We start from the raw sequence: 20,976 nt of genomic DNA, 5'->3' as shown, positions 1-20,976 counted from the left end.
TTTTTAAGATGAAGATTATGTCAACAATAAATGATTCCTTAGATACTAATAATTTGCACAATCGTAATAAATCTGTTATTAGAATTATGTGGGGTGGGGGAAACAGAATCCTCCACGTGATGAAACCAAGCGTTTACTCGGTTGACTACAGACTCATTGGCTGTTAGTGACCACACCCTAGTGTATATATATGCATGCCTAAAACTTTCAAACTCCATTTTCTCAAAAAACAGTTGACAGTGGCACCTTCCTTTTTACACATGTTGAAGTCCTGGCCCTGATCTACACTCCTGATCAATATGAACCAAATTGGTGAGGGCAAGTATGTAAAATGACCTTGGGGGGGTGATGGGAGATTGGAGCAGGACTGTTTTTTAGTTGTTTCCCAAAGTACTAATTTTAGGAAATTTTAGAATTTTCCCTTCTTGCAGATGATGTAGCATCCCTCTTTGTATTTCTTAAACAGATAAGGAAAATTTGCTGAATTCTTTCTCTTAAATAAGAGCTAAACTGGGCATGTACTGAAGAACGTACTCCTTGAAAAGTATAAAAACTTAACTTCTGTAATATAATGTTATGATTGACTAAATAAATTATCTTTGATAAGTCATAGGGGATCCCAATGGTGCTATTTTATCGTTTAAAGATTTCGTTAGATGCTCAGTAAATGTATAAACAACTGACTCAGTAGAATGGCTCTTTTGAAATGCAAACTGTGATTGCCTAAGTACGCCATTACTACACATGGGGGTGACAACCCAGTAGTGCATTATCTTCTCATACATGTAAGAAAATGGTGTAAAGAGTGACATTGAGCAGTAGTTATTGATGGCCGTAGAGTCGCCTTTCTTACAGAGAGCTAACAGTATCATAAAAAAAACTTTTAAATGTTCAGAATGAACCATATGTTCAAATTAATTTTGTGATGAGAATGTAAAGTGACTCATTACACATCATTATGATCTATCGTGCAAACATGATACTTACTATCTACTTCAGTCTGTCTGGGAAGATACTCTCAATTAATGATGCATTACATAAATGGTTAAGAACATTACTCACTATAAGACTGTAACTTTATTGGAGATATTATCCACTCCATCTGAACTTTTACTTTTTGGAGTTGTGATGCTCTTCCTTATTTCTGGATTTGGGTTAATTTTATTTTACTAAATGTCCTTTGTATTGCTACTCTGGTCTGCTGTTTTGCTTTTTCTCCTGAACTGTTTGCACCAATTTTGTCACTTATTTTAAATAGCAATTTCTGAAAATATTTGCTACAAATGAACTGCCTTTTACAGTGATCCTATTCTCTTTATAACAGCCAGTGCCATATTGTCTGATCTGTCAGGTTCAGGCAAGATGTACAAACTCTTGGATTTTTTTTTTACTGCAACTTTTCTTGGTATGTTACAATACTTCTGTAATATGAGTGAGTGAAAGGATACTTACTTGTTCTGGGTATTTATGCATGTCCATTTTTCATTGTAAAGAGAGACTGATACCTGTAATTATCCAAGGGTTCTCTAATGACATCCCATTATGATATTTAATTATCTTTTTAGGAAAACTACTGTCAAAAATAGATACAAACTCATTAAGAAATATATGTCTTTAGAGTGAGCTTTAGGTTTATTGTAAACGTATGAATTTTTAACATTGTGTAGCCCTGCCAGCAAATGTGATAATTGAACATGTAACACGTCAGCCTCAGTTGCAACTGAGGCTGAGGTGTTACATGTTTATTGTAAACTTCTCTCCAGTCAACATTTTCCAAGCTTTCTGTAAAATCTTCAGTAGTTTTGTCATTATTCACCCTTACTGTCTCTACACTACACATGGACCGACGTTATGTAATGTAATAAACTGTACATCATTATCTGACAATCCACTTACCACAGGGTAGGGTTGCATCTCTAACACTTCCACTTCTATAAATATACTATATTATCTTTAAGCTAGGGAAATTTATGATTAATACTAAATTTTAAGTTGCTAACAGCTCCTTAAGACCACTTTTCATGTCATGTTCTTTCAAGAAATTGACATTAAAATCACCATAAACTAATAATCCTTTTCTTCTGGCTGACAGAACAGTGATCCTTAAAAAAATTTCAATGAAATTTTCCAGTTGTCAAATGGAGGCATGAATACTATAACAAGCAGAAGTATTACGTTTCACAATATTAACTCACAAGCATTCGCTTCTACATCCTGATCTCTATAGGATTACTTATTTTTACATTTTTGTATTTATATTCCTTATTTATGAATGGGACATCTCCTCCTGTATCCATATTGGATCTCCATGAATGTACAGCTATTTATAACCATTTACATTATTATTTTCTTTCCCCTTGATTGTATGGTGTTCGGACAAATGAATGACATCAATTTCTTTCTAAGCAATATGATCTTGCAAATAAATTAACTTATTTACTTTACCTTTTACCCACTAATCTCTTACAAAGCAAGTTTATTTCACTTTTCCCTCTGTTGTTATAAGATGAACTCGAAGTTTCAGTCAATTTAATTTCCTTTAAAACTGTATGTCTGAATCTGACCTTAAATTGGCACCTCGCCTGACTCTAGTAATTACAGGAATTTGCCTCTTGGTGGTGGTGAACCACCTTATGTTTTCGGCTAATGGCTTGGTTATCTTGTCCATGTGTTACATATGGTAATTTGACAGTGTGAGTCTACAATTGTATAATAATTTTTGTAGTTGTAATATGTTATGATTCCATACATCTGACATCTCTGTAACTGTTAGTTCTAAACTCTTTGACCATAATTTCTTTGTTTGGCTGCAAACTCTGTGGGTTCATATTGCATCCACAGTTTATAACATTTTAAATGGCATCAATGTATAAATATAGCAATATGATACCTCAAATGACCTCTTTGGAGTAAAATGTGCAACAGCCATTTAGATACTTGATCTTTATTGGACTCCTACATTGAATGTGTAAAGGCGGTACTGTATGTAACCAAATCGATTTGGTCATAAACCCAAAATTAGTCATGTTTTAAATAAACTGCCTTCAGTTGTGGCCAGTAGTGGATTTTATTCAACATTATCCTTTAAAGGAATTGTCACAGCGTTCAAAGGCATTCATTATGGATAAAATTAACTGTATTTTATTTTGTAGCAGACCATGATAGAAGGTAATTCTTTATAATATAAAGTGGTAATTAGTTTTTGATTTGAAATGGAATTTGTCAATTAGGGAAGCCCGCCTGGCCGAAAACTTACTTGTTTGACAGTTTTGCCTATTTGCGACAACGTCCCTGCCGTATGGCTGGTAGTAGTCTACCCTTTAAATAATATTGTCATTATTCCATCCTGTGTCTTCCATTGGTTGCTTTTTGAGTGCAATTTACCTAATTGCTGTATTTGGAAATTCTTTTTTTTAAAAAAAAGTCTGTATTTCAAATGTTCTGTAAATTTAAACACTGAAAATATACACTTCATTATAACCTTACATATGCATTTTTCCAAATTTTCCATTCATTGTTTGGAACTCTATAACTCACTCTCGATATACAGCAGTTACACCATAATCTGGCCATAAACCATGTCCTCTGACAGCTGACAGCTGCATTACATTGGACTTCTAATATATTGAAGAGCTATGTGTGAAATTGATATTAGAACTCTTGTGGTGCACGCTACGAGGGCTTTGGATAACTTCTAATGGCTCCTGAAATAATGAAATGGTGTGCAATGTATATGGGTCATTCCATACAAACTGGTCTACAGGTTCCTGCATGATCATCATGCAGGGGACTGAGCGGACCTCGGTTGGCACCCGCAAACGGATTGTTGGCGCCCGTAATCGAAGAGTCAGTGCTTGCAAACGGAATGTTGGTGGCTGCAATTGGACTGTCAGCGCTGGAAATCGAAGCCCGATTGATATCCATAAATAACACTGACAATGAGCAGACAGACCATTCCATCAGAATCACCTGATGATGGTGGAAATGCTATTCGCCAAAGTATTGTGGGCTTCAATGATTACATCCGGCTGGACACCCGAGAGCCCTGGAAACAACACAACGCCGGGAAAGCCTCCAGTCACATATCAACAATGTGTACGGAGGGGATATGTTCCACCTGGTGAAGAAACTAGATAAGCTTCGTAACCAGAAAGGACGTCTGCTGGGTTCATTCACCTTTTTACTAAGGTATGGGGACAAAAACACCATTCCTACATTTGCCAAAATGGTGCACCATATATGCACACCCCCGGCAAACTGGACCAAGAAACGAGCCAGCATGGCCTTGGTCAGGGAAAAGATTTGCTACACTTGACAACAACTCGACAAGAATGCCATATAACTACTGCACCTTCACGTAAAATTAGCCTCCACACTTAAAGACCGTTCCTGGGAATGGGTGGATGGCCTCACATGGGCCCAGGCTGACTGGACACACCTGAAATCCACTGACAAACAGATTGACAAGTTTGCAAGGATACCAGGCAAACAAGAAGAAGAGACAGAGCCGATGAAATGAATTGTGATTAACCTCACGGGAAAGCCATTGGTCGATGCAGCCACTTCCATACTTGAAAAAGGATTCAACTTTGCACTGATGCCAGATCACCTCCCCCCCCCCCCCCCCCCCACTACAGTGGAACAGGTGGTCCGGGGCTTAACCGAGAACAAGGCTGAAGAAGTCAGGAGGAGGGAAACATGTTGGATTCTCTCCAAGGCCAAACCGATCACCAGCAACATCTCACGGGAAGAAAGAGCGGTACTTTGGGCCCTCAGAGGAGACAAAGAGACTGTCGTTCTGCCCACCGACAAAGGAAACACCACAGTCGTTCAGAACAGGCAGGACTATGAACAGAAGATGCTCCAACTACTTGACAACCCAGCATGCCGGAAGATCAAGACAGAGCCTACCAACAGGATAAAATTAAGCACTGCCACCCTACTGAAAAATGGTGCAATTGAGGAGAAGGATATCAAGAGACTTCGACAGTGCTCTGCATAGCTCTGAGAATATACAGCCTCCCTAAGACACATAAGGAAGGCATTTGTCCTATTGTCAGCAACATAGGGGTGCCCAAGTACCTTCTCGCACAACACCTGGCAGGCCTGCTCAGACCGTATGTGGAAAAGTGTAAACACCATATTCGGAACTCAACGGACTTCATTTGTCGTCTTAAGGAGCTGACCCTACGACAAACAGACTTCATGGTTAGCTTTCATGTCGTGTCATTTTTCACATGGGTCCCACTAGAAGATTCAATCCACCTTATCAGTGAGAAATTTGGTACGAGTTGACACAACTCCTCAGGCACATACTTACATTCTCCTACTTCGTTTTCAACGGCCAGTACTACAAGCAGACCGACGGTGTAGCTATGGGGAGCCCTCTCTCACCAGTGGTAGCTAACTTACTTATGGAGAGTTTTGAAGAGGAGGCACTACAAGTGGCTGATCGGAAACCTTTGTGTTTTTTCCAATACGTGGACGACACGTGTGTCATCTGGACCAATGGGCCTGATCATCTACAGGTGGTTTTAGAACATCTAAATTCCATCCACAGCAACACACTGCTCACCATGGATATCGAGAAGGAAGGGAAATTACCCTTTCTTGATGTACTTGTAGAGCAGAAATGAAATGGTCTTAGCGTGTGCCACAAACCTACACATATGGACTTATATTTACATGCCTCTAGTTGCCACCATTCTGCACAACTCAATGGGATGCTCAACACACTGGTTCACAGGGCATACTCAATATCAGATGAACAGAATCTGCACAAAGAACTCAAACACCTAGAAAATGTGTTCCACAAGAATGGGTAAGGCAATCGACAGATCCAGACAGCGCTAAGACAACGGAAACACAGCAAAAATCCAGATGAAGAACAGTCTAAAGATGAGGAACCAGGCCTTGCCTTTCTACTGTATGCAGGCAATGTGATGTCAAAAACTGAGAGACTGCTAAAACAACACAAAATTGACATGGTCTTCCGACCACCGTCCAAGATATGTGCCTTACTGGGGACTGTGGAAGATGGATTTGGCCTCAAGAAATTTGGCATATATAATATTCCATGTGATTGCAGCAAATCCTACATTGGTCAAACAATCCAAACAGTCGAAGACTGCTGCAAAGAACACAAATGCCACACTCGCCTAAGCCAGCCCAACAAATCGGCACTGGCAGAACACTGCTTGGAAACTGGACACAACGCAAAATATGAAGAGACCAAGATTCTGGCCCCTACCAGTTATTACTGGGACAGCATCTTCAGGGAAGCCATTGAAATTTGCATAACGGGCAATCTCATAAGCTGAGACACAGGTTTTCAACCCAGCAAAGCATGGAAACCATTACTTAGCTCCATGAAGGAGTCACGCCTCAAGCAGACACAAGATCCTTTCACGATGGCTGCCGGGGACACTCCATGGGATTCTGCATCTTCCACCACCTGGCGTATCGCCGGGGACAATGCAGACCTGGGTTGGCACCCGCAAACGGATTGTTGGCGTCCACAATCGAAGCATTGTCACTCGCAAACAGAATGTTGGGGGCTGCAATCGGACTGTCGGCGCAGGAAATCGTAGCCCAACTGACAGACATAAATAACACCGACAATGAACAGATAGACAATTCCCTGAGAACCACCTGATGATGGCGGAAAGGGTATTTGCCGAAATATTGTGGGACTTCAACAATCGCATCTGGCTGGATAGCCCTGAAAACAACACATATGCTGGGAAAGCCTCCGATCACAATATCCGTGATGTTCATGTAGAAACTTTTTCTGAAGTTACACCACTTGGTGTGGAATGGCTCAAATATTCTAGATTAATATTTATTCCAAATCATTTCAAACGCCTTGAAGTTTAGGAAGCAGTGTAGAAGATAATGAAACTGCTTATGTCACGAGGCTGGCAGGTCAATGCCGTTTGAAGAATTTGCAATACATTGTTACAGGTGGAAATCGAGATAGTGCTCTTAGCACTTGAACAATATGAGTGAATATGTGATTTTTTTTCTGTTTCACCATTTTTTCCTAAAAAGTCTCTGTGGAACCATAATGATCTCTTTCTAAAAATTGAGTTTAAAAGTCCTTGGTACCTGATGAAGATACGTGACACCAGATAAACACATACTCTAATAAATGTAGATACTGTGAAGTCATTATTGATTTACATAGCACTGACTCACACTACCGACTTGATAGATAAGTGAGGACATGAAGTGCAATACAAGTAAATTGTTATTATTCTGTTCATACTTCTTGTGTGGACAGTTCTTATGCTGAAAAATGCCATATGTAATGGAAATACATAAGATATGTGCTTCTCACCATTAACATTGATACTAAATACAGCTTTAATGGACATCCAGGTGAATGACGATATGTTTATAGCCAACTTGACAATTCTATTTGCATGCAGTATTTTTGTGACTGTCATCATCATCATCATTGTCATCGTCATAATCAGTATCTGCAGGTTTTCAAAGCTATGGTCTTATGTGCACTTGCTGCCTGGATTCCAACTAGATTGTGAGATGATATTGGTGTATTTTCTCTTTATTGCAGAGTTCAATTCCTTACACCTGATTGCACTTTAATTTCTATTTATTTTCTGGCTCTCCTGGTATTAATTCAGTAATGTTAAGCTCTTCAGTATATACTGGCTCTGATAGATGAGATGAAAGGTGAGAGCTTATTAAATCAGCTGTTAAATCTCAAGCCTTACTTTAATTTGGAACCTCCATGTCTGTTTATAATGCTTTTTAATATCCTTACTATTTTTCATTAATTCTTTCATTCTTTGTGTTCCATATGTCACATAAGAAAGAGAACCTTTAGGAAGGTGCAACAAATTAAGGTATACTTCAACAAAGAGAAGCAAGCACACACAATTAATTGCAGTGCAATCAACAATAAACTATGACTACACTCCTTTTGTAATTTGTGCTTATGCCATATACTTAACCTAGCACATCCAACTGCCAGAACCAACCTGTGTATATTGCTTAGAGCACATATGGGGCATGTGTTGTGGAATATGGGATTTGACATGATGCAACTGGAATCGTGAATCATGTAAAGAGAGAACTTAGTTCCAGTGTTCCATCATTCAGTTGTGATACCTTTCTACCCAGTGGAATAATCTCTGATCATGTAATTGCTTGAAAAAGGCAAATGTAAAAGCTGTCTTCTGCAGAACCCTCTTAACAACTATTTGGGAAGAATCTACAACTGCATCGCTTCTGTACTTCACAAGCCACGCTGCAATGTCGGGAGTAGATTAATCAGTATCATTTTGCTCCAGTCCCCATTAATTCCACAAATTTTACTGTAGTAATGAATACATGAGTTAGAACTTGCTGGCAGTAATCTGTTCCTGACTCATAATGAAATGTTGACTCTTGGAACTTTTTTTCCTAGTGTCACCCTTTGGAGTTCATTGAGTATCTCTGTGAAACTTTTGCACTGACTAAACAAATATGTGGTGAGGTATGCAGTTACTCTCCAGATCTTCTAAGCCTCTTTCTGTTAGCCCAAGTCAGTAAGCATCCAATACTGACTAACAATGCTCACGAATAGGTTAAATGTCACCTTATGGGTAAAGAGTGCGTGTTGAAACACATGTACCCTCGTGAACTAGGCTGTTTAGCTGTACCGTCACAGGGCCAATCTATTCTGTATTCCAGTGGAGCTAAGACTTCCTCATCCACTTTCTTGTGTAATGCATAGGTGTCTAGGGTGTTTTCATTTACTAATGGTTTCATCAAGTATAGCACCAGGTGAATACCAAGCCTCACTGCATCTTTGGTGTGTATTCTCATACACGAGTCAGGCACAATATGACCTTGACCTGAATCATTAAAGTTAAAAACATTCACCTTTTCCTGCATATGTTGTTGAATAATCTCTCTCTATCTCTGGCAGGTGTCATGCAGCCTGCATTGCCATCAGTCTTAGAGGAGTGGTTATAATGTAATGTCACCTCATTGTATTCATATTAGTCAGCTGCTACGAGACTCAGTAACATCAGTTCTCTCTCAAAACATGCTTCAAGTGATAGGCATACGCCGTAACACAAAACAATGAGGCTAGTCAGTGTGCAAGCCTCAACAAATATCAGCAGCCTCTGCAAATAGCTGAGGTGAGTTAAGCTTTGTGAGCTATTTACTCATCATTACTGATCACAACAGACATATAGTTACTGACATTAATGAGTTCCTCGTGTAATAATGTATATTTACCTTAGCTCCGTGTGTCTTTAAGGTGATCTGTTAACCTGTTGCTAGTTACAGCAGGCAACATCAATGCAAATAAAACTCATTAAAATATTAAATTTTGTTTATAATTGTCAATCGCTTGAAACCAGCATTTCATGATTCAGTTTCTACATGCATGCTGGCTTTTCAGGTCTTCATGCCGATAAATAGTATTACATTTCCAACATTCTTCTGTAGAAATCACCAATAATGAAACACCAAAGAATGAACATCTATCTGGTCATATTTTATGACATGCCTGCAATAGTGTTGCCATCAGTATTGCCCCATTGTAAAAAAATGAAATGATTGTGTGGCATTGATGGCCGAGAGGCCGCAGGTGGGGAAGTTTGTCCGCTGAGTTGCAAGTCTTATTTCAAGCGACGCCACATTGGGTGACTGGTGTGGTGGTGGTGGTGGTGGTGATGTAACACCCAGTCCATGAGTGGAGAAAATCTCCAACTGGCCGGGAATCGAACCTGGGCCTGCTGCATGGTAGGCAAATCCATTAACACTCAGCTAAGCAAGTGGACTGCCCCATTGTGCCTGGAATACGTGACAGTATCACTATATGGCCTAGCAATAGTGCTGATGGAGCAAGCTGTTGCAGGTAGATGCCAATGTGTGGCTGGTGTTATCTGCCTGAGTGGAGAATGTTTCAAATGGCTAGGTCATACCTGCATCAGATTTCATGTGTAAATGCTTCTCTCACTCTTACCTTTGCTTCGTCTTTCTGACACTGTCAGTGCTGCAGTACCAAGTCACTTAATTTGAGCACGGAAACAGTATGACGTTGCTTCAGTTTGAAAGTTTGCCTGCTTATGTAATGGCATTTGATTTGTTTGTTTGCCTACTGAAATGAAAAGGCAAACAATCCATGAATTTCCTTAATGTGATGTATCTATTAGCAGAGCTATGGGACATAGAAAAGCCACTGTCTGATAAATGACTTTTTTCACTGTTTCCTTGTAATTGTTAGATGATCTGCAGCAGTGAGTCACAATTGTATTCTGTGTAAGTACTAAGATTTCTAAACGTTTTGTAAGCTTCATGTTCCTATGATCTTGGAAAGCCCATGTCAACTGTTCTCGGCATTATTACAGTGTATGTATACATTACTTTTCATGTCCCATAACTCAAGTCGTCGATGTATTGTATTTATGAAATTTGTAACATTGGTAAACCATAATAAGATATTGACATAAACATTTGATTGATATTTCAAATTTACCTTTATGAATTTCTAGAGTCCTTCTAAAGTGTTACAAAATTCTTGTTCCAAGAGGCATATCAATGAGAGAAGTGCACTCTAAAGAGGTACAGCAAACTTATGTGTAAATCTCCATTTGCCATGTCTGCAGTTCGTGGTCTAGTGGCTAGGTGTTGCTGCCTCTGGATCACGGGGTCCCAGGTTCGATTCCCGGCCGGGTTGGGGATTTGATCTGCCTGGGGACTGGGTATTTGTGTTGTCCTCATCATTTCATCACCAACACCATCATCATCATTCGTGACAGTGGCTAATTGGACTGTGTCAAAATTGGGACTTTGTATGGGCGCTGATGACCGCGCAGTTGAGCGCCCCACAAACCCATCACCATCACCACCATCATCATCATCATCATCATCATTGCCATTTGCCAAATGATAAAGAATGAACACCAGTCTAGTTGTACCTGATATACAGCCTCTCAAGTTGGTTCTGGTGTTCCTAGTTTTCAGATCAGTTGCTTTTACGATACAGTTAAAATTTGTGTTTCAACAATCTGATGGAATTTTAAAAAAATACGCGTACAGCATCAGCTCATGAGTTAGTTTCAGAACGAGCTCACCTACTTGAAGAAGAAGAAGAAGAAGAAGAAGAAGAAGGTGTCCACAGCAGAGCCTGATTTATTTTTTTCTTGCTCTCTCTCTCTCTCTCTCTCTCTCTCTCTCTCTCTCTCTCTCTCTCTCTCTCTCTCTCTCTCTCCCTCCCCATCCCCCCCTCCTCTAAACCCTAATCTTCCTTTTTCCCTCCACATTCTTCTACATTCTACATTTCTATTCTGCAATATAAATCAAGTGTACTTATCTGCAAAGAATACGAAGGGATACAATAAAAAAGCATTTTTTAAAAGCTCTGTATTTTCAAATTGTTCACAAAACAACCTTATCCCCTTCAAAATACTCTCTATTACAACTAATACTTTCATCCCACTGGTGATTCCGCTGTTTGAAATATTTTTTGTAGTCATCTTTAGAAATGGCTGACAGTTTCCCCCTTATTTTTTTCTTGAGTTCTTCAGTGTTGTCAAATTGGTGTCCTTTTATGTGTGGAAATAACGAAAAGTCACACGGAGCCAGGTCAGGCAAGTAAGGTGCGTGGTGCAGCAGAACCTTGTCATTTTTAGCCAAAAACTGTTGAACAGAGACGACTGTGTACAGGTGTGTCATGGTGGAAGAATCAGTCTTCTGTCTGTGACAAATCTGGTCTTTTTTTATGAACTTCATTGTGCTGTCTTCTTAAAACTTCCAGATGAAAGATTTGAGTGACTGTCTGACCTCTGGGAACAAACTCTGGATGAAATATGTCCTTGGCATCAGAAAAGCAAATCACCATTTTTTTATGTTTGATTTGACTTGATGACATTTTTTGGGTGGGGAAACGACGCCTTCCATTGGCTTGACTGTTGCTTTGCTGCTGGGTTGTAACCGTAGCACCATCACTCATCTCACCATCACTCATCACCAGTAATGACCTTTGACAGAAAATTGGGCTTGGTTTCAAGCTGTTATTTCAAAGCATGACATGTTTCAACTCAATGTTCCTTTTGATTGTCAGTCAGAACCCGATTAACAAACTTGGCACCAACCCTCTTTGTTCCCAAATCTTCCATTAAAATTAGCTGAAACAATCTCCAAGGTAACCCATTAATCTCTGACAGTTGATCAGTTGCATGTCAACGGTCTGTGAGCACAAGCCCTTGCATTTTTTTCAATATTTTCGTTGATTCGGGCAGGTGATGGATGTCCAAAAAGAGATCTGTCATCAATTGACATGTTGCCATCACTCATACACTTGAGTTTTTCCCATAGCATAAGCTGCTTTGAACATTGAAACAGTTTCAGCAGCATTTTTACCGAGTAGAAAAGAAAATTTCACAGCTGCACATTGTTCACTTAAACTTGCCATCATGAAAAATGAAACAAGAACAAAATGGCGCCAGCAGAAACAATCACTGCGGATGAAGAGAACAAGCCAGTTCGACAACACAGGCGGCGCTGAACTGGCAATGAGTTGCACTATACATGCCTAGTGGCAAAAATGTGTACTACACAAGCTCAGCCAACGACAATGTTACTCCACTTTTTTTTAGGTACCCACTAGTTTGTTTGTATCCTGTTACATTACAGTATATATCATTTTTCTGAGGTAGAATTTTTCTTCCATTTGTTTCAGGTACTCAGTGCTTCAGATACAGAAGGATCACAACTGTCATATAGACCACAAAAACTGGATCTGCCTTTGTCTCAGAAGAGCCACTGTGATAAAACAGAGCTAGTGCCTCGGAATAAAACAGCAAAGGTGTCAAACAGTGACACTGTGAGTGGTTTAAATCGGAAAGAGACAAATATATTTAAAAAGGAAAAACTGAAAACACGTAATGTGGCTGCACAAGAAAGGTGTCATTTTGAAAATTACCATTCAACATCAGAACATTGCAAGAACAATGAAGCCCACGAGAAGCAACTAGAGCGCACTATAGATGCAGATGTTTGTGTCTCCACTACAGACAACATGGGGTGTGCATTAAATGTGGAAGACCATCATAGTAAAAGACAAAAATGCTTTATGTCACACTCTTTGAGGAATGGAAATAATGACACTAAATTACCAGATCAGCATGATGAAGCACATAGTTTATTATTTAAGGAAGGAGCTTTAAAGCATAAATGTCCTCCAGGAAAAAATGACAATACAATCTCAGTAGAAAATTCAGATGGAAAAATGAAGAATGTCATATCCATAACTTTAAGCTCTGACAGTGAACAGGAATTTGCAGAAGATCAATGCATACAGTCCTCCACTAGAGAACACATGCCACAACTTCCATTTATGAAGTCTCCTGTGTACAGAATGTTGAGAAAAAATAGTAACTCAGTGACTACTCAAGAAAATAAACAGGTTTCAGAGGAAAAAAATAAAACTGACACATTTGAAGAAAATAAAAAAGTAATTAACCAGAGCATTTTTTCTGAAGATATTATTGTTCATGATAACACAAAGCCTGAGAAATCAGGCCTTAAGCCTTTAGCAAAAGAGACTGGGAAAATTATTTTAAATAAGGGATATGTTGTGGCAAGTAACTCAATTGCCAACATATGCACAAAAACACTGGAGAATTTAATTCAAAAAGAGTTACCCAAATGTACTGAAAGCAGTGTCAGAAGTCCACCTCACTCTGTAGTTATAAATGGAGAGCAGTCTACACGCACAGAGGGTTTAGATTCTTCAGATCAAATGCTTTATTTGCCACAAAAGACATTTAAGAGGCCTGAGAAGGGCACATGTGGGTCACCGGGCTCTGAGAATGTCCTGAAAAGTATTGAAGATAATCAAATGATGCTTCATAATCCTCAGAATGAATGGGCTGGTGGCCTAGAAATTGGCTTAGATGACGATATGCCGCACATTGTTCTTGGAGATGAAATGGTTGTTGATGGGTCAACATGTGAAGAAATTGCTTTTGAAGAAATCCAGGATACATCTACACATAATAATGAAAAAAATTATAGTATTCAAAGAGAAATTGCCGAGAGTAATATTTCGAAGATTGAAAATTTAAATGCCCTTTGCTCTGGAGATGCAGAAATAGATTTTATAGAGTCAACTACTACTGAAGAAACTGCCATTAGAACAGGCCATGAAGAAAATGCAAACAAAGCATCACAGTTGGTTTCAGACACCAGTAGCAGTGGAAATCAGAGTGCAGCTTCAGAAAATAGTAGTATTAATAATGAAAGAACTATTTTGAGATCTTGTGATGTTAAAACTCGAGCATCACTGCTTTTTCAAGAAAATGTTAGTCACTTGCCAGCATGTGAAAAACTTTTTGAGTGCCACATATGTAATAGGATTTTAACAACGCAAAGTAATTTGAAACGACATTTGTTAAAGCATGAGAAGTGTACAGTAGGATCAATTATCTGTGAACTTTGCAATGAACAACTTGTTGACAGGGTACATTTGAAACAACATTTAAAAGTCCAGCATCAACAATATGTAAAATGTGCATTTTGTGATAAAGAATTTTCAAATATGAAATTGTGTAGAGATCATGAACTGACTCATCCTGAAAGGGCAACTTATAAATGTGACATTTGTAATCAAATGTTTGTCACCGAGGGTCGGCTTAAAAACCACAAAGAATTGATTCACGATGATCTGTGTGACACCTTCAGAGATAATGATTTTTTCAAGTGCCACATATGTTTTAAAACCCTGAGGACACATCACAATCTTAAGAGACATCTTACAAATCATGAAAAACCTCCAGTATCTGTGTCATGTAATTTTTGTCAAGAAGTTTTCACAGAGAAATCTAAATTATACCAGCACAGGGAAGAGAAACATCCTAAGAAACACAACTGCACATTTTGCAACAAAGAATTTCTGAGCTTGAGAAGCTGCAGGATACATGAATCATTGCACCCAGAGCGAGTAGTTTACAAATGTAATATATGTGAAACTGTTTTCCTCACAGAATTACGGTTGAATAGACACAAAGATATATATCATAGGGAACCATACTGCCGGATCTGTCGCAAGGAAATAACTGATCGTTCAAAACTTATTGAACATGAAAGACGACATGGGCGCTTTAAACAAGTTTTTATGTGCAAGGAATGTCCTAAAGTATTCAGGACAGCATCAGGGTTGAAGTACCACATGTCTGTTCATACAGGAAAGTATGCAGTGTATTGTGAAATATGTGGTAAAGGTCTTCATTCTGAAGTTGTATTAGCAGAACATAAAGCAACTCACACAAAAGAAGTGCGGTACACATGTGAACTATGTGGCCGAACCTTCTCCTCTAATAGTACTTATAGAATGCACCGTCTCTGGCATGATAATCCTTTGCCTTATCAGTGTAATTTCTGTGACAAAAAATTTAAACATACTTCTATTTTGGCAGTGCACAAGAGACGGGTCCATACTGGTGAACGCCCATACAAATGTAAGTACTGTAACATGGCTTTCAGTGTCAGCAGCACGCTCAACAAGCACTTGATTCTGCACACAAAACAGTATCCATTTAAATGTGAACAATGCAATAAGGGATTTACAACACGTACTAAAATAGCGAATCATCTTGCAAAAGTCCACAATGATGATAGCATGTTAATTGCTGGCAAGAAGGTTTGTGAGTATAAGATGGCATTGAGGCCTAGTGAAATGGCTGATGTAGAATCTTTACATGAATTTCCAACAGATGAAACAGATGAAATGGATTTGTAGGAAAAACCTCAGTCAGTGAAAGTTGTGACCAATTGTCAGAATACAAAGTCGTATTACAGTGGCCCACTGTGAAATATATTTTCTCATTGCTATAGTGTATAAACTAGGAGCGAAGAAGAAAATAGAAATAAATACTGATGAGTTAACTAAACTCTTAAGACTGTATAGGGACAAATTCTATCATTTGAGGAGATGGAAATTAAAAATAACCAAACTTAGGTCCATGTACAAAGTGTTACTTTGCAGAGAAAATGGGAGGAAGTATAGTGTTATTGTTTTTTTTTTTAACAGTAATAACTATGCACAGATAAAATTGACTCCGATTGTCCTGAGAATCTCATCTCTTATTTTTAAATGAGTGGTTCTGAAGTGCACAATACTTAAACATTCCACCAATGTTTTGTAGTGAGACTAAAAGACTCTTGTGTGATACATTTGTGTGTGTGTGTGTGTGCGTGTGCGTGTGTGCGCGCGCGCGCGTGCGCGTTTTGCTTTTCCAGAAAAGTGCTTATACAACAGAATTGTGTAGTATACTGTAATATTTCTCGAAGTTTGAATATTTTTGTGGGAAAAAGTTATTTTTTGTGGACTTATAAGACCTTGTTGAAAACCGTCGTTTGATGAGTTATAATCTGAAAATAATAACCACTATTGAGACAGTATTGTTATGTGAGTCTGAGAATTCATAAAACTATATAAATGTATCATTTTATGTTTATTTAGTTTAGTATTTATTTAGTATCAGAAAGATCGATGTAAAATTTTGTGAACTTTTGTAAACTTACCTTTGCTGGACCAAACCCATGTCAAAATAAAATGTATTAACTTCAGTGAATTAATGTGGAGACTTTTAAGCATCCTTATCAGAGACACTGTAAACTAATTGATCAGTAGCAATGTGAAAATCAAAGGTATTTGGGAATTGGCCGAGTATGATGTAATTGTGTTAATCACAACTAACAAATATCACAATGTTGATGTCAACACGTCAGCATATATACAGTAAATGTTGTCATGTCCGATTTGTGTAACTGTAGAAGTAACTATTTTTTAAGTATCCATTCCAAATTGACGTATTTTTGGTTCTAAACTAACTGGTAATTCTCAGCTTTAATTTGAGGAATAATGTTCATCGTATACAAGATATTTTTGATAAAGCCACATGTGCTACCTGTGTTGTTTTAAACTGTGAGCACTTGAGGGGGCTCAGCATTTGTTTGTTGGGTACAGGCTTAGTGAACTTGGGTTTCCTGAGTTGAGGACTGGTATGCACTGTCAGTCCTCTGTAACTGTAAGCTATGGACATGGTTCAGCAACCCCCGTCTGTTGTGGTGGTGGAACACTGTGTGTGTCATAGGGAAGGGAACTCTTGCTTGATCCCCTGGATCATAAGAATGGAAGAAAACTTCTATTAAAAAAATCCTCAGCCATGCACTGATGAGATGCAAAATTCATTTACACACAATTCTGGGTAACCTATTGCACCTCAGTTGTGTAATACTTACCCTGGCAAGTGGGGCTCTGTGTAGGTGTGTGTTTACCTCCCTGCTCATGGGACTTCTGTGAAATCTAAATTCCTTTCTTCTGGTCCCAGTGGTTCGGGTAAGCCATTGGGCAGTATAGTTCCAAAGCAACCACATGTGGCTAGTCCACCTGAGGCACCTTGAATGTAAGAGAAAGCAGTAATATAGTAACAGTCCACATCTGGTGATAAATAGTATGTTCACTGTTATTAAACATGCAGAAGTTGTGTTTCTACATCCATAAAGCTCTACCGGACTTACAGGGCAACTTAAATCTGCCAAGAGGCGGCACAGTGGTGTACTTGTGATTGGGGCACTGAAAGCTTTCCAAGTAAACAAGTTGTTACATGCCAAACTTTTTGGTGAATATCCCTTCAACTGTTAGCTAAATTGTACTAAAGAAGTTGTGACATGCTGGGACACTATGGATATTGATATCAAAGAACTTCAACAGGAATGGGAAAGTGAAGTTCAGAATTTCTCAGAAAGGGGTGTTGGATATCTCCAGAAATCACAATCATTTATCCTGACATTCAGTATGCCAAAGTTGCCTGAATATATTGTGGCAGGGATTCTCCGACTTAGTTAGGACCTGTGTACCTGATCCAATGCACTGCTTTTACTGTCAATGCCTCAGTCACATCACCATGGGTTGTAATGGTCAGACCATGTGTGGTTACACTACCCACAAATTAGGTATTCATTGTACTGCCCCACCCATGCATGACAGTTGTCCCAAGTCCGTCCAATTCCGAGCAGGGAACATCTTGTCTTTGCAGAAGAGAAGAAATGCCAGGAGATTAAATCACCCAACTCATCTCATACCCTGTTGCAAAGAAGGCATGTAAGGTCACACAGTCACCCAATTCAGTAAAGATGTTTGCCTCATCATTGAAGCAATATGTACAGAAGACCAGTATTGGCATGCAGACTTTGACAGCTGAGCAGAGCACATCAGCCTGCACCTGTAAACGCGGTTGCAAGCCTGTATCACTCGTCCAGTCACCAATCCTTCCTGCACTGAAATAAAGAGGGTTACAGAACCTTATGTCAGAAAGAATAACAGACCCTCATGGCATATGGAAGAAGAACAATAGCAACTTGTTTCTGTTAAAATGGCTGTGCCACTGTCCTCAAAATCTAGGTTGGTGACAAAAAAGAAAGAAAGGCTGAAATGAACAGGTCTGAAGCCATCAGACTATGCAACTTTGTTCCTCATTAATTTTTATTCTAAAGCGGAGTGCATGCTGATACGAAACTTCCTGGCTGATTGAAACTGTGTGATAGACCTGAGAGCTCCACCGACTGAGCTACCCGAGTATGAACCAGACCGGTACATATTTTTAATCAGCAAGGAAGTTTCATATCAGCCCACACACTGCTCCAGGGTAAACATGCATTCTGGAAACAATCCCCCAGGCTGTGGCTCGGTCGTGTTCCTGCAATATCCTTTCTTCCAGGAGTGCTGTTCTTGCAAGGTTTGCAGAACTCCCATGAAGTTTGGAAGGTAGGGGATGAAGTGGAGCGGTGATGATGGATCGTGGGTCATGCATGCTCAGGTAGCTCAGTTGGCAGAGCAATTTCATGTGAAAGGCAAAGGTCTTGGGTTTGAGTCTCAGTTTGGTACTTTTGACCTTGATCCTGTCTGATGTGACCCTGCTGTCAATGGTAGGAAACGGGAACCCCTGCCTCACCCATCCCCCCCCCCCCCCCCCTTGCTGTGACCTCCCTAGCATGGAGGATGACGGGAGGAAAGTGGAAACCGAATGGTTTCAGGATGCGTGTGGAGGAGCTATGTCTATTAGCTCAGGGTAGACCAATGTGTCTTTGAGAGTCACATTTGAAATTCTGTGACACCCCTGAGCTAAGTGGCTACATTTTCTAGAATAAGGATGACCTTAGCGGAGAGAGAGCTAAAGAAGGAATGGTAAATTTTGTAAACCGTATCATCAGTTGACAATATCTCCCCTCTACCCGCCCCACGAAAGGTACTAGACGAATAGGCTCTCAGTGACCACATTACTCAGCTCCCCTACCCCTTCCTCCTCTGTGGTCATATTAATGCATACAATGTTCTTTGAAGTTCTGCAACCCCTACCACATGGGTAGGGCAACTGAGAACATTCTTATTTCCATCTTTGTTGAATATGGGGCTTAGCATGACTTTCAGCACTGCAACAAACTTAATTTTTAATCTATATTTTTTATCACTGGTCATGTTATTTAATTTATATGACTTTTGAGAGGTAATACAATTAGAAACACCACACATGTCTGTATGAAGTTTTAGCGAATTTCATATTATTTGTCTACTTATTATTTTTAATCAAATTTAAATACTAGAGCGAATGTATTTATAACTATTGACGAGTAAATTAAGAAATGCATAGAGTTTTCCTGAAAATGCATGCCTGTCACGATTTGCAAAATCCCTTATACATGCAATCTGGTAAGGTACCGGAACTACTTTGCACCACGATGCTTTGAGCTGCAGACACAGAGGTAGGCCCAATTTGGCAATTAATGTGCATAGTGGTGAGATGTTACTAATGTAGCAAGTACAAATAGTGTAGGTACATATTTTTGAAATATCACAGAATTTACACTTGTACTACAAAAATGAAGATTTGAATAGGATTCAAACCGTTGCCTCATACACGTTCGCCTTAGAAGCTCGAATGCTTACCACTTGCCCATTATGAACTCTTTAACTTACAGAACCTACACACAAATATGTCAGTTACATAATAGATGTGTAAAACTTATCTAGTTATTGTCCGCAGCTCATGGTCTTGCGGTAGCATTCTCGCTTCCGGCGCATGGGGTCCCGGGTTCGATTTCCGGCGGGGTCAGGTATTTTCTCTGCCTCGTGATGACTGGGTGTTGTGTGTTCTTCATCATCATTGACTCGCAAGTCGCCGAAGTTGCGTCAACTAAAAAGGACTTGCAATACGGCGGCCGAACTTCCCCGCATGGGGCCTCCTGGCCAACAATGCCATACGATCATTTCATTTCATCTAGTTATTTTCTTGGAATTACCAGAGTAGTACACCTTACTACTTACCCATTATGTTAGATTAGATTAGTTTTTCGTTCCATAGATCCATGCTGAGGAGATCCTCGTGGTTGTGGAACATGTCACATGTCCTGGTATTGTATGTATGAACTGAGCTGTTTGTTGGAAACAAATTTCATTCAGGAGTAAATATACTGAGAGGCAGTAGTTAGTATACCCAGTTCTTTGAAGAGGTTTCTACAGGACGTTCATGAATTTACTCCACAAATAATACATATTACACGCTTTTTGACTTGAAGAGTTACCCCAAAATATTATACCATATGACATTGTGGAATGAAAGTAGGCAGAGTATGCAAACTTTTCCATTTTTATGTCGCCTATGTCAGCTAACACTTGAATTGCAAATACAGATTTGTTAAGGCTTTTCTGCAGTTCTGTGGTGTGCTCCTCCCAACTGAATTTATTATCAAGTTGTAATCCCAGGAATTTAAGACTGTCAACCTCTTCTATCTGCTCTTCTTCATACTTTATGCATATGCTGGATGGAAATCTCTTACAGGTTCTGAATTGCATATAGTGAGTCTTTTTGAAGTTTAATGTCAGTGAGTTGGGTTTAAACCATTTATTAATATCCATGAAAATATCATTAGCAGATCTTTCTAGAACTACAC

The 20,976-nt window shown here is 39.2% G+C and overlaps 1 protein-coding gene across 1 annotated transcript in view; it reads left to right on the top strand.

The window, feature by feature from the left end:
• LOC126204249 (uncharacterized) overlaps positions 1–16,416 on the top strand; it is a 116,264-nt gene extending 99,848 nt beyond the window's left edge. The window contains exon 12 of the mRNA XM_049938676.1: positions 12,704–16,416. Coding sequence (XP_049794633.1) covers positions 12,704–15,763 — 3,060 coding nt within the window. The 3' untranslated portion in view covers positions 15,764–16,416. The remainder of the gene's footprint in view (positions 1–12,703) is intronic.
• Positions 16,417–20,976: the final 4,560 nt, after the last annotated feature.

This window comes from Schistocerca nitens, chromosome 1 (genome assembly GCF_023898315.1).
Source record: "Schistocerca nitens isolate TAMUIC-IGC-003100 chromosome 1, iqSchNite1.1, whole genome shotgun sequence".
Taxonomy (NCBI): Eukaryota; Metazoa; Arthropoda; class Insecta; order Orthoptera; family Acrididae; genus Schistocerca; species Schistocerca nitens.
Note: the sequence above shows the minus strand (reverse complement) of the source record. Positions and strands in the feature narration are given on the sequence as shown.